The sequence below is a fragment of the Falco naumanni genome, chromosome 3 (assembly GCF_017639655.2).
Source record: "Falco naumanni isolate bFalNau1 chromosome 3, bFalNau1.pat, whole genome shotgun sequence".
In the NCBI taxonomy this organism is placed as follows: Eukaryota; Metazoa; Chordata; class Aves; order Falconiformes; family Falconidae; genus Falco; species Falco naumanni.
Window position 1 is genome coordinate 9,026,186 of NC_054056.1, and position 12,851 is coordinate 9,039,036.

Consider the following 12,851-nt stretch of genomic DNA (forward strand, 5'->3'; position numbering starts at 1 on the left):
ATGATATATAGCAGTACAGTGTGCAGTTGTATTAGTCAACTGTCAGAATATAATTTTTTTTTTGTCTTGTAAATCTCTACAACTCTTGCAGGAGAACTCTGGGAGAAAAATCACCTTGAAGCTAAAACTTCCCCATCTTTGAAATTCTCTGCAGCTGAATTATCTGTTCTGTGTGTTATGTTGCTTTTACAGTATTGGTAGAAGAGCATAGGGCAGGACAGAGTTATGTTGCTGGCTTGTCATGAATGTTACAGAATGTTTTTCAATGCTACCTCTCCTCACATTGCAGGGGTAATTACTTGAGTTTCATTTTTCTGTATTCTACCATGTTTTCAGGTGCGTGCTCAAAGCTGCCTTGGGATTGCAAGAGAGTGCTCCCCTGCAGCCTTTGCTACCACTGTATAGTATCTATAGTATATGGTAGCATTCTTTTTAGAGAAACTAGTTTTTCAGTTTGAGCACAGTTTACGTGATCTTCCTTTTTTGGAAGAAAGGGCAACAAAGGCAAATTCTTGAGTCTTTTGTCCTGTCCTGACTTCATTCAAGTGAAAGATGTCTTTATCTTGGGCAAAGAAAAGAAGGCAGAAGAGATGTGGGGAAGCTCGCTCCTTCTTGTGCTTTCAATTCTACAAGAAACTCTTAAAATACCTGGGCATAATGAAATCCCCAAATAATTCCTTAAAGCAGAAGTATCTTGGTTAATTTTTTTTTCTTGGTATACTGTTTTCAAATGTGTTTTGGGAATTTGCTTCCTATGGGATTTGTGTATTTCTGCTACATCTTCTCTGCATCTCTTGTGTTTCTTTGGGGTTTTTCCAAATTGATTTTCGCAAATATACCTATAGTCCTTCATAAGTACACAAAATCTGGCATTAAGAGTTAGTTGAAAGCTGTTTAAAGAAGACCTGCATCTGATTGTGTCTTGACTAACAATTGCAAATAAGTTGATTTTTATTTTTTTAACTCCTCCAACCAAGGAACCTCTGTCTGGGTCTGAAGTATCTGAGGAGCAAGCTTTACAGCTGGTCTGTAAGATCTTCAGAGTCTCTTGGAAGGACCGAGACAGAGATGTTATCTTCCTGAATTCACTCTCTGCCCAGTTTAAACAGAACCCAAAGGAGGGTAGGTATCTGAACCGTCACCATTTGCAGAGATTGTTTCGGTTGGGTGGAGTGTTCCCTACTGTCAGCTTTTTCTCCCTTTGCTACAACGCTTTAGTCGCCCACTTGAGGTCTTTGCTTGATTTCAGCATCTGCTGTCAGCGCATGTAGCAGGAAATGGAATCCCCAAAAAAGAGCATGGACAGATTGGTTGTAGTTCCTGTTGTAGTCAGTCACCCTGCTTTTGTTGGTTAGGTTTTCTGTTGTCGAACTAGTGTGCTGATATTGCAGTGTTGCTGTATTTACTTTTTTTTTAGAAACCTTTACTGAATTAATGGGTTGTCTTTCATCATAATAGACATTTAGCAATTAATTCGATAAGCTAAACATTCCTGATTTTTTATATAACAAATTATATTTCCTATGTCTGCTACAAGATATAACCAAAATCAAAATTGTTACTTTATTTGTAGGCATGCATGGGGGATGTGGGGGTGCATGCATGGGTTTTTTTTCCCTTTCTTTATGATACAACTTGCCTAACTCAACAGCAGGTGGGAAAACATGAGAGGGACGGACAAGACAATTTTAATAATCAACAATAACAACATTAGGTCATCTATGATCTTTTGTACTTCCCATAAAAGTTATATTTTTGTACAGCTGTAATTCCAGAACGTAGTTAATATAGACAGTGATAGACATGTCTGTTGGTTTTGCCAAAAGCAGCACTGAATTCACAGCAGTAAATTACTGTCCTTTTTAGTTGAAATCTCAGACCATGTGCAGATGAAGACAGTAGCTGAGGATACTAACTCTCTTATTCTTAACAGTGTTTTCAGATTTTAAGGACTTGATTGGGCAGATTTTGATGGAAGTGCTGATGATGTCCACCCAGTCAAGGGATGAAAACCCCTTTGCTAGCCTGACGGCTACATCGCAACCGATTGCTGCCGCTGCCCGGTCTCCTGACAGAAGCCTGATGTTAAACATGGGCTCTAACCCTGGGAACAGCCCTGTGTTCTGTAACGTGGGCTCCTTTGGTTCCAGTTCATTATCCAGGTGACTTCTGATTATAACTGAATACTGATTTCACTTGAATATTCTTTGTAGACTAGAAGAGAGAGGGTCGTAGAAATGTCCCAAGAACAGTAAATAGAATAGATTTTTGAAGATCTTCACTCTTTTTTCATGTGAAGGACCCTCCATGTCACCATTTTTTATTACTTTGCCATGGTTGTAAGTGTATTTGATAGGTTAAAGCCATGTAGCTGGTTCCTTCTGAGAAGTATCCCTAAATTGTGTCAGTGAAGGCTATGACTCTTGAAAAGTGTGTAGACTGTGACATAGTTTTATTAAACAATAGTAAAAAGGAGTAATGTGTGTGAGCTGCAGAATTATTGCTGAAGAGTCATCAGAAGGGCAAGGGCTTCTCTTGCTCATTTTTTCTTTTTCACCCTTTTTCTGCATATCCTAAATTGTTGCTTTTTTTTTTTCTTTTTTCCCCTGTAACTGGTTTAGTCTCTATGGGACTAGTCCAGCTCCTACTACCAATTTCACAAGCTATGTACCAATGACTGGTTCATCTCTTACCCCACCAGCCAGTTCAGTTGCCACTGCATCTGTGCCTTCCATTACTGTCAGCTCTCACCTCACAGCAACAAGCCCTTCTTGGATGCAGTCTACTTCTCCGAGGTACCGGCCATACACCGTTGCCCATTCTGGAGGCTTTTCAGCTTCTTCCATCCCGCGTTCCTTGAATATTTCCATCCCATCTAGTTCACCAAGTCCTCCAGCCATGGCTGCTAGCCCTCCAGCCATGCCAGTCATCACATCCAGACAGAGACCCACAGCAGTGGGTCCACCTTTGTTTACTGCTTCACCCAGTACCTTGCGCAGGCGTTCTTCTTTACTGAACAGGATTCCTTCTAGGTATTTCACAAGAGCAAAAGAGTGTGTTTAATGTGTGCTGTGCAGGGTGTGGCATAATCGTGCAATTTGAAAGAACTTATGTTTGTGCTGAGCTTACCCTACTTACCCTGAGTTGATTTCTGTGTTTTGGTTTGTGCTAATACATTGACTTGCTAACAAGCTGCCTTTGCCAAAATGTTAAACCTGCTTCTGTGAGCATTTGAGATGTAATATAATTACTTTAAAGGTAGCAATATTGTTTGAATTTCCTCCTCTTATATCTGTTCCAGTGAAACTATTAGCTTTCTGTTCAGTTGCTACTGCTGGGTAGTAAACCAGACAGACCTCCTGCTTTGAAATCAGTTTTCTGAGTAGGACTTTAGTTAATTTGTTGAAAGCTGCTACTTGCTGGACTGTGTTAGCGTTGATTCCCTAGTGCGTAGATTTAAATTACAGATTAGCCTATTTCACCGTGCCATGCCAAGTACTACTGCATTATCTTCGTTGGCTGCTCCTGGAATCCCCAGTCCCTGCAGGAGGGAGAAACGAGCATGCAAGGTTTTGAGACCATTACTTGGAAGTTCAGTAGCTTGGAATTGTAATACCTACTATTTGGTCATGTCTAATAATTCCCACTTTAGCTGTAATTTTTGTTAGGTGTATCAAAAATTCTTTTAAAATTTTCAGTTTGTGAACTTGCAGTGTTTTGATGCGTGACTAACTTGTAGTAGTGTAACAGAGCATGTTAGTATAGTCTTGGTTTTACTAACATGGAATTATCAGTTGTCTGCATGTTTAGAGAAGATGATTTTTGGCAGACTTGAAAAGCTACCATTCTCTTTTTCTTTTGCCTTAAAAAAAATCTGATGGCCTTTTTCATTTTTGTTGTGGTAGTATATACGACAACCCTTTCTCCCTCCTTCTTCTTGCCGTTTCTGATGTGTCTGAGGACAGTAGTGATGAAGAAAATGAAGATGATGATTTTTCTTGTGTCCAGTTTGGGTCCAGGTATTGGAGAAAGAGAACGTAACCTGCATGTTTGGTTGCTTAGGAACTAACAGTCTGTGTAGTGTCAAGTGTTCTTCAGAGTAACTTGGGAAATTACTGAAGCCAAGGACATAACTTGGATGGGGTTTTAAGATGGCATATAAACACGTATAATGAATGCTAGTTGGCTCTTTTTTGAAGAGATGACTAAGATAAAGTAAATGTTAATCATACTGCCTTTTAGGTTTAATGAGCATAGTTTCTGAAATGGTGTTTCAGTGGAACTCATCATTGACTGTGTGAGTAGAAGGACTATTATTCACCCATGATTATAATTATAAAACCAGTATTACATCATGTGCATGTTTTCCTATCAAAAACTGGAAAATGAGGACAAAGGTTGTAGAAAAAGATGTGGCAAATAGCCAGCTCATGCAAACAGTATGATTCTGTTGAAGTTTCATTGCTGCTTGGCAGCTGAGGCCATCTAGCCTGTAAAGAGACCTGAAAGTTTAAACTTTTGCTTTGACATCGTAAGTAGTAGAGGCTGATGTAGTTGGAAGAGCCAAGAATGGAGGGGGAAGAGCAGAATATTTTACTGTAAAACGGAGACTTACAAATCTTACAGCAAAGCCCTTTCATTTGTGTGACATTAAGATATATGAAAACAAAATGAGACTTCATATGGGTGAGTTCTGTTTTGAAACTAGCTGGATAGCTGTGCAAAAACCCCCGTACAACATTGGATATGCCAAGGGGGGAAAAAAGCATTTGGAAATGTAAACGCAGGGTAGGATCTTCTCTAGTTTTACATTCCATTGCGGAGTGATGCTGTAATGTCTTGGCTGATACAGAAATGTTTTCCCAAAGAAATGCCTTGTTCTTTTGTATTAACCCAAACTGGAGAAAGGAATAAGTGGCTTTTATAGAAAACATGTATTATAGGAAGGCTTTTGTGAAAAACTGTACTTCTGTAGTCTTGCTAGTATCTTGAACATTTTCTGTGAGCGTTCAGTCCCCTGGCTATGATTGATGGTAGTTCTGAGTAAGACTGTGTGCATGTTGAACAACTGGGAGGAAAAGAGTTCCTTCAAGAATTTCAGTCCTCTTTGAAGTATTTTAGTTAAAGCAAAAGTTGGGGAAATCTAATTGCTCAAGCCTTCTAAAACTGAGCTAGTTCAAGAATTCAGGAAGTATCTTGTGATGTCAGGGGATGCCCAGAAAGACTTGGTGTGAGATGGTCTTTCTCCCTCTAACTTTCCCATCTGTGATTGTTCCAGTGGTACATTGGGATGCTATGGCTAAAGTCAGACTGTTGACTAGAAGACCTTTCAAGTAGCATCTCCCCTTTTCCCTTCCAGTCTAATTTCAGGAGATTGAAGTTGATAACATAGGTTTAGGGGTTTTTGTGTACATGAAGTTTAGGATTATTTTTGCCCACTGTTTCATTTTTATCCTGTTGGCATTTTAATCCAAATGTTAGATTGAGTTGGTAAGGATTTCTGAGCCTGCTGTGCTTCTAGAGTCTTAGTTCATGTCCTGGCATTCTGCAGACAGCAGTAAGATGTTTGTTAAATTACAAACACAGTGACTGTATAATTATGCAACAACTTGCATTCTGAAAATAACAAGGCATTCAATATGTGTATGAAGGATGTATGAGCTTTGCATTAGAATGAATTTAGTTAGTGCTGCAGTGAAATCATTAACAGAATGACTAAGTATAGAAGTAGTCGGATTTTTTTAATATAAATTAGGGTTCTTAAAAGGGTAACTTTTAAGCTGAATATGAGAAGTCAAGAAATTTAAAAGACTGCAGAAAAGAAAATGTGTGTGATTTCATGGTTATTGAGTATTGTTTTAATAGAGCTGTTTTACATGGGTTATCTTTAATTGAATAACTGAAAAAAAACCTCTGCAAAAAGGAATTGCTGCTATTAGAAATTATATTTCTTAACGTGCTGAGCTACCAGATGCTTAGCAGTAATAACCTTTCCCTGATCTATTGGTTGGACTGTAAAGCTTGCATAATAGTGCAGCTCTATTATTAAAATGTAAATTATCTTATAGTTTAAAGGAAATTCCAATTTTGACACAGTTTATAGTTTTAAATATGTTTTCAAAAAAAGCTGCATTTAAGGAAACAAATACTCTTTCTTTTCCAGTTTAAGATCTGGGGCTTAAACTGGTCTTCATTTAAATCCACCCTGACTGTACACAGACTTTGAGGAATAGCAGCAGACCACCCACGTAATTGCTACTTTTTAAATTCCATTTACATAAAGTGAATATGTCTTGTCTTAATTCCTTTCTGTAAAATGAGGATTTTGTTTTTAATTAGCTGTGCCAAGCTGTTAGAGAATTCTGTTGAGATAACAAGTCTGAGATTGAGAGTTGTGGGGTCTGTTCTCACTTTTGTATTAAATTTCTCTCTTGTCTCAAGCATGGTTTGGTTTTGTGGATTTAGTTTTTGTGTTTACAATAGCAGTGTTCTCCCTCACCTCCACCCTGAGGCTGTGCTACTTAATGAAATGGCATATTTTACTGTAAGGGAATTGAAATGAGCCGAGTTGAAGTTAAATGATCTTTAATGTGGAAATTTTAAAAGCAGCAGTTGCTTTGATGTATTGCCTCCTGTTTTGTTTATTCTGCTTCCTTAGAACGTATAAAGTTGTTGTCTGTAGCCTTGTCTGTCAGCTAAGGTCTCTTCCCTGCAGCGAGGGCATCTTGCCCTCCGTGGGTTGGCTAGCCGTAACGCCGCTGGTGAAGGATCTGCTGTTGCCGATGCTGTGTGCCGAGACTGTGGCATGGAAGTGGTGTGATGCTGAGAGCATCTGAACAGTTTTGATATCGGGTACAACTTAAAGGCTGTTCATTTACAGTGTGGCCATGTGAGAACAAGATTTCTGGATTCCCATTAGTCGTGCACCTCATTGCTGTCTTTCAGATACTTACTCATTTAATAAGATAACTGATTCTACAGTCATGTTACAGTACAGCTGAACTTCCAGAGTTGGTCAAACGGTTAAATGGAGAGCTCTCCATAGATCGCCAAGTGTTCTTAACTATTGAGCCGTGTGTGATGGGATGGAGTCTTCAGAAAACTGGCAGAGGAAGTCAAGAGCTCATGAATTGTTTGATTGTGCACAAGTGAAGAACTGCTCCTAATGCTTTGTTTCTTCTTCTTGTGTGTTTTAAAGTATGGGAGGCTCTGGCAGCTCAAGTGTTTCAGATTCCTGCAGTGACCACTTCACCATTGAAAATTGTAAGGAGACAGAGATGCTGAACTACCTCATTGAGTGTTTTGACAGAGTTGGGATAGAGGAGAGAAAAGCACCAAAGGTATACTTACGTTGAGTAGTTATCAGTGCTGTCACAGACACTCCTTTTACTATTTAGTGGGGAAAGTTGGTGAAAATTGATAGTTGTTTCTTGATGGCTTCGTTGTAGAAATAGATGTATAGAGTTTATAAGGTCCATTTGACTGTTATTAATTCATATTTGAATCACATCTGTTTTGCATCTCTAAGCACTGTTAGAAACTGTCCTTCCCCTTTTGGTTTACTGCGTTTTACCCAAGTTCATTCCATGTAAAACATACTTTTGTGAAACCAGCTCCCTATCAGCATTCTATATTGTGCTTTAATCTCTTGTTTCTGGGGAAAAACCAAATAATCAACACTATTTATATATAGTCTGAAAGGTTTTTAGCTGGAGTAGTACTACTCTTAGTTTGCACATTATACTCACACTGCATGAATAAAGAATACTATCATATTTCCTGTCTGTTCTGTCTCTGAACACTTCCAGTTTGTATTAAAATAAAGTTATTTTTATCAGATGTGTAGCCAGCCAACAGTTAGCCAGTTACTGAGCAACATCCGATCACAATGCATTTCACATGCTGCTTTGGTGCTACAGGGATCCTTAACACAACCAAGGTAAATACAGCTGATGTTTATCACGAAAGTTAGACTGCTCTGGGATTTTTTTGTTGGAGCAGGATAAATTTACGTGCCAGAAGTAGTTTATTGCTTTACCATGGGAGACTGTTTTTCCCACTGATATGTTGGTGGAGAGCAATTTGTGTTTTCTAATTGTGTTTGAGTAAAATCATCCAGGTTAATTTGAACAAGTGGAGGATTTGAGTTAACCAAGCTGTTTTTTGCCTTACCTCAAGCAACAACTGTTCTACTTGCAGATTGTTGGGGCACTGCTCCTGTGAAAGTCAGTAATGAGTAGAGCTGCATCTGAGAAACAGTCTTACCAAAACAGTAGCAAAACCTGCTGAAGTGCCATAGCACTTGTTTACTTCAGAGAGGTTACCATAACAGATTTGGTAACGTAAATCTGTGTGTAGACATTCTAGCTACGTCACAACTCTCAGATTTCAAGTGCGGTTAACTAGCAGCCTGTTTAGTTGGAATGGTAATTTTTTTAAAAAATATGTGATTTATTAAAATCTGCATAATTTTATATTTGTGTTTCCAAATGATACTTCTGTAATCTTCAAAGGTGCACCAGTTTTCCACTATGCTTTGAGATTTGTTTTGTCTTTACATGAATCGATGTTGACATCAGAATAAGTTTTATATATATAATAAGGGAAAAGATACTTTTAAAAAGATCTGAGGGAGCAGTTAAAAGTAATTACTGTATTAATTCAGAAAAGTCTAATGTTATGCTCTTCTCTTAATCTGGAAAAACAAACATCAAAAAATGTTGTTCCTTCACTAGCTGAGTTTAACAAAGGTTTTTTTTTATTGGAGAGGAGTAGAGGGGAGAACCAAATACTACACAGAAGCTGTTATTTTCTTCCAGCCTCATTAAACTAAGGTGTGATGTTGGCAGCACAGTCTGTTTCAGAATAACCTTTCCACAAGTAACTTGAGAAGACAAGGTTAGTTACTTCTGAAAGGAGTAGGTGTGTCTACATATTGATAATGTGCTTTCTTGGCACATCCTTAAATATAATTACTGTGACACTTCTGCAAATACTATGCAAATAATCAGTAGTTTTGGATTTTTATGTTTTTTTAAAATACAAATAAAGGTCATTGCAGCAGCAGTCTTTGCTGGTACCATATATGCTGTGTAGGAACCTCCCGTTTGGCTTCATCCAGGAATTGGTGAGAACAACTTACCAGGATGAGGAGGTGTTCAAACAGGTAAGGTACAGGTAAAAAAATAAATGTTATATTGTACAATTCTGCTACTTGCAATATACAGGAGGGTGGATTTCGAGAGGTTTATTCTGCATGTCACGGTTCTGTATCTGTTACTTCAGGGGCTAGCAACGTGTTAAACAGTTGGAGTTAGTTCTTTTTAAACTCATTTAGCATTTTGTGAAGAAGACCGATTTTCATTGTTTGCTGGTTCTAATTACTAAAAGTGCCTCTGTTAACAAGCAGCATACATTTATGTAATGTTGAAGTGAACTGCACAGAATATGCAGGCATGTATTATGGGATTGATCTTGGGTTTTCATCCTTCTGTGCTTCTGTATGAAATAACCTAAAAATGTATGTGTAATACAGCAATCCTCTATAATCATACTCAGAAAGATTTATTGGTTTTGCTGTCTTGCAATCTTTATACTTCTTTGCAATTTTTAATAGTTTGCATCTGAAGTGCTAAGAGCATTTTACAAATCCTAGTCCATTAAGTCTTCATATTTTACAGAGGAGATGACTGATAAACATTAGATGGTTTATTCTGTGTGTCAGAGTAGTTCACTGAGGTGATAAAAAATTGGAACTGATGGTAGTAATTAAGACACAAAGCTACCAAACTGCTTCTAGCCTGTATAAAGTTAAAGCAGATCAGTAAGGTTGTGATTATCTCTAATTAGCACTCCTGCAGTATTATGTGACTTAGCTATGAAGGGGCCTTCAGAATGACATTTGAGCCTTCCAATTTTAAAAAAACTGACATTGGTTGATTTTTTTGTAGTGCAAGTATCTTTTAATAATTTGTATCTCTGTCTGGACACCTTTTAGTAGAGGTTCATGCAACTGAAAGTACATTTAAGACTGTGAAAAAGTGGTTATGGGAAGTGTTAAACGTTACCTGCCCTGGAGGAGAGAACTATTCCTCTAGCTGAAGCAGACAACAACCTCATTATAGTCTTTTTGTATAATATAATTCAGTAATTTTTTTGTCTCTTCATAGAAGCAATGCAATATACTTAAAAATCAGTGGGACCTCCTGTTGTAAAATTTCTGTAAGAGTTTGTTTCGTGAGGGTATAGTTGTCAGATGTGTGTGATCGGAACTTGCTGATCAGGTGTAATTACTTTTGATTAATAAATTCCTGTCATGTCACTTCCTCTTTTGTAACAGTTCTTGACTGCTGCTTATTATCTTTACTCTTACCACAGTTCAACTTAACAGCGCAAAACCAACTTGCTGACATGAGATGCAAACTTAAAGCTATATTATTACGCCAACTGTGTAGGCAAATACATGATTACCCGTTTGGGCAACCAAGTTGTTGGAGCTCTCTACAGAACTTGTGCTCTTGTTGGTGTATTTGATACATGTGCTTGCACACATGCATACAGTATCTGCAGCGATGCTGTACATAACGTGTGTGTGCTTCCACGTGCAGGCAACCTGATGGAACACCACCTGGTATTTGTCAGCCTGCTGACCTTATGGTTTGTCAGCCCCAGCTTGTATCCATTAGCAAATCTAGATACCCATGTCTCTGGGGCTTTTTGGTTTGCAAAGTAACTGTTTGGAAACAAGTTAGAACACGGTTAGGAAAAATACATACAAGTGCTTGGAAAAAAGTTCTTAAGTCATTATGCCCAGGCATCAAGTCAATAAGTCACTCGCTCTGTATCAAACAAGTTGGTTTTAAGCCTTTAGACCTAACTGATATAAATTTAAATAAAAGGTCTTAATTTTTCTTCTGCGTAACTCGCAGTATTTGAAGAACGAACAGGCACTTCATGCTGTGTACAGCAATAGTGTCATTTGATTGCTTCCTATTTTTGAACAAAGTAATCTACCTTTGTTTTTTACAGATCTTTATTCCCATCTTACAAGGCTTGGCTGTAGCTTCCAAAGAGTGCTCCCTTGATAGTGACAATTTTAAATACCCCCTTATGGTAAGGACTGTTCATTTCTAGAAGGATTTATTTATGATTAATGATAACTTATGCATATTCTATACAAGATAAAATGTTCTTCAGTGTTTTGGGGATTTCTTTGATTAGTAGATTACTATAAAACTCTATGTTGGAAGCTTAATGTGAAGTATGAGATGTGTAAAAGACCGTTAAATAATATCTAAAGTGTAATGTACAGCATCTGTATAGTGGGATATCCAAATGTTTATATGTATATTACTTTTCATAAGATTAATCAAATGGATTTGATGATGCATACTAGCTATAACGCTGTGGATGGTTAAAAAGTCCTGCTGAGCTGCTCCCAGTTTAAGTCTGGGAGATAAGGTCCCATATCCATGCCAGTGTTTAGACTCACTTTTGTATGTGGGAAACTAAAATCTATTTTAAACCCAAAATGATTTGAGTTGATGAGTATTTACTGTAGAAAAACGTTGTAAAGTTCCCTGGCTGAAAAGTTGAGAGTTTTATTTTTAGTTGTTTGTGGGGGTTTTTAGAGCGTACTTTAGTCCTAGATCTGCATCCTCTTGCTTTTATTGACAAAACAAAAAAAGTCTTCTGAAAAGCATGCTTGGCCACAAAAGACCAAGCTAAATTCTCAGCTAAATTGAGCACTGTCAGCTGACACCTTCAAATTTTATGGTCTTTGGTGTATGACACCCAAAAAGGCTGTTACATTTCAAGTTTAATTTGTACCTCAGGAAATTAGGTGGACTGGGGTGCTACAAATCAAATTGACTAAGTTACTCTGGTACTTTAGCAAAAATAACAATTTTTGCTGGTTCTGTGTTTTCCTCCTCTTCTGTTACTCCCTCCAATGTAAATTGCGAACTGTTACAAATTTGACTGTTGCCTACAAGTAACAGCTTCTTGAAAATTATACCCCATTTTGAACGTCTTGTAGTTGGCACAATGTGCAACAAAAGGCTGGAATAGTAGTTACTAGCTATATAGTATAATTGAAGAATGAAAACATAATACAGGAGAAGTGGGATATGTGACAGCCTGCAGTATTACTGTGTTTTCAGAATCATATATTATAACTGCTTTCTTTTTTCTGTGCTGCAGTTGAAAGTGAGTTAGAGATCTTGGATAGGATTCTTTGTTTCTGGCTTCTGTGTTCATCTGACATTTTTCCACTCTGATTCAAAAGACAAAGGCCTTGGTGTATGTATAGAACAATTGCTCTATTTATTATTGTTACTGACTTTCATGTGGCAGTTCAGGAGTCCAGTAAAGGCATTGTTATGTTCTGAACAAACAATTTGCACAGCTAATTTGTGAAATAAGTGCAATAATTTGCTATCCTGTGAGACATGTTAACTTTTTTGAGACAACTTGGAACAGATGTAAAATCTAAAATGGGAGCAGGGTGCACTCTAGCTCTGTTTGGACATCCTCACCATTGTAGAAGGTGGAAGTTTTTCCACTGATTAAGGGAAGAAGGTTTGCCTCTTTCAGCTGTTCACCTTAAGCTTGTTATTTGCAGGCAGGTTACTTAGGAATTACCCACAAAATTAATTTTTCTTGGGGTTTCTTTATAGGCACTATGTGAACTTTGTGAAATCAAGTTTGGGAAAACACACCCTATGTGCAGTTTGGTAAGTGTATCCAGTCTGACGCACACACACCCCAAGTTGAAAGAACCATGTAACTTTGGTTTCTTATGATCCACTTTTAGAGTTCTGAAGAACAGTATCAACAGGGGTTACTGTAGT

The 12,851-nt window shown here is 37.8% G+C and overlaps 1 protein-coding gene across 3 annotated transcripts in view; it reads left to right on the top strand.

The window, feature by feature from the left end:
- The window catches only part of UBE4B (ubiquitination factor E4B), a 40,579-nt gene that overhangs the window by 12,522 nt on the left and 15,206 nt on the right, over positions 1–12,851 (top strand). For 2 of the 3 annotated variants that reach the window (XM_040586734.1, XM_040586735.1), the window contains 8 exons: positions 978–1,122; positions 1,934–2,162; positions 2,622–3,032; positions 7,199–7,340; positions 7,839–7,939; positions 9,052–9,166; positions 11,029–11,112; positions 12,678–12,734. In XM_040586734.1, coding sequence (XP_040442668.1) covers positions 978–1,122; positions 1,934–2,162; positions 2,622–3,032; positions 7,199–7,340; positions 7,839–7,939; positions 9,052–9,166; positions 11,029–11,112; positions 12,678–12,734 — 1,284 coding nt within the window. The remainder of the gene's footprint in view (positions 1–977; positions 1,123–1,933; positions 2,163–2,621; positions 3,033–7,198; positions 7,341–7,838; positions 7,940–9,051; positions 9,167–11,028; positions 11,113–12,677; positions 12,735–12,851) is intronic. The other variant, XM_040586736.1, reaches the window with a different exon arrangement.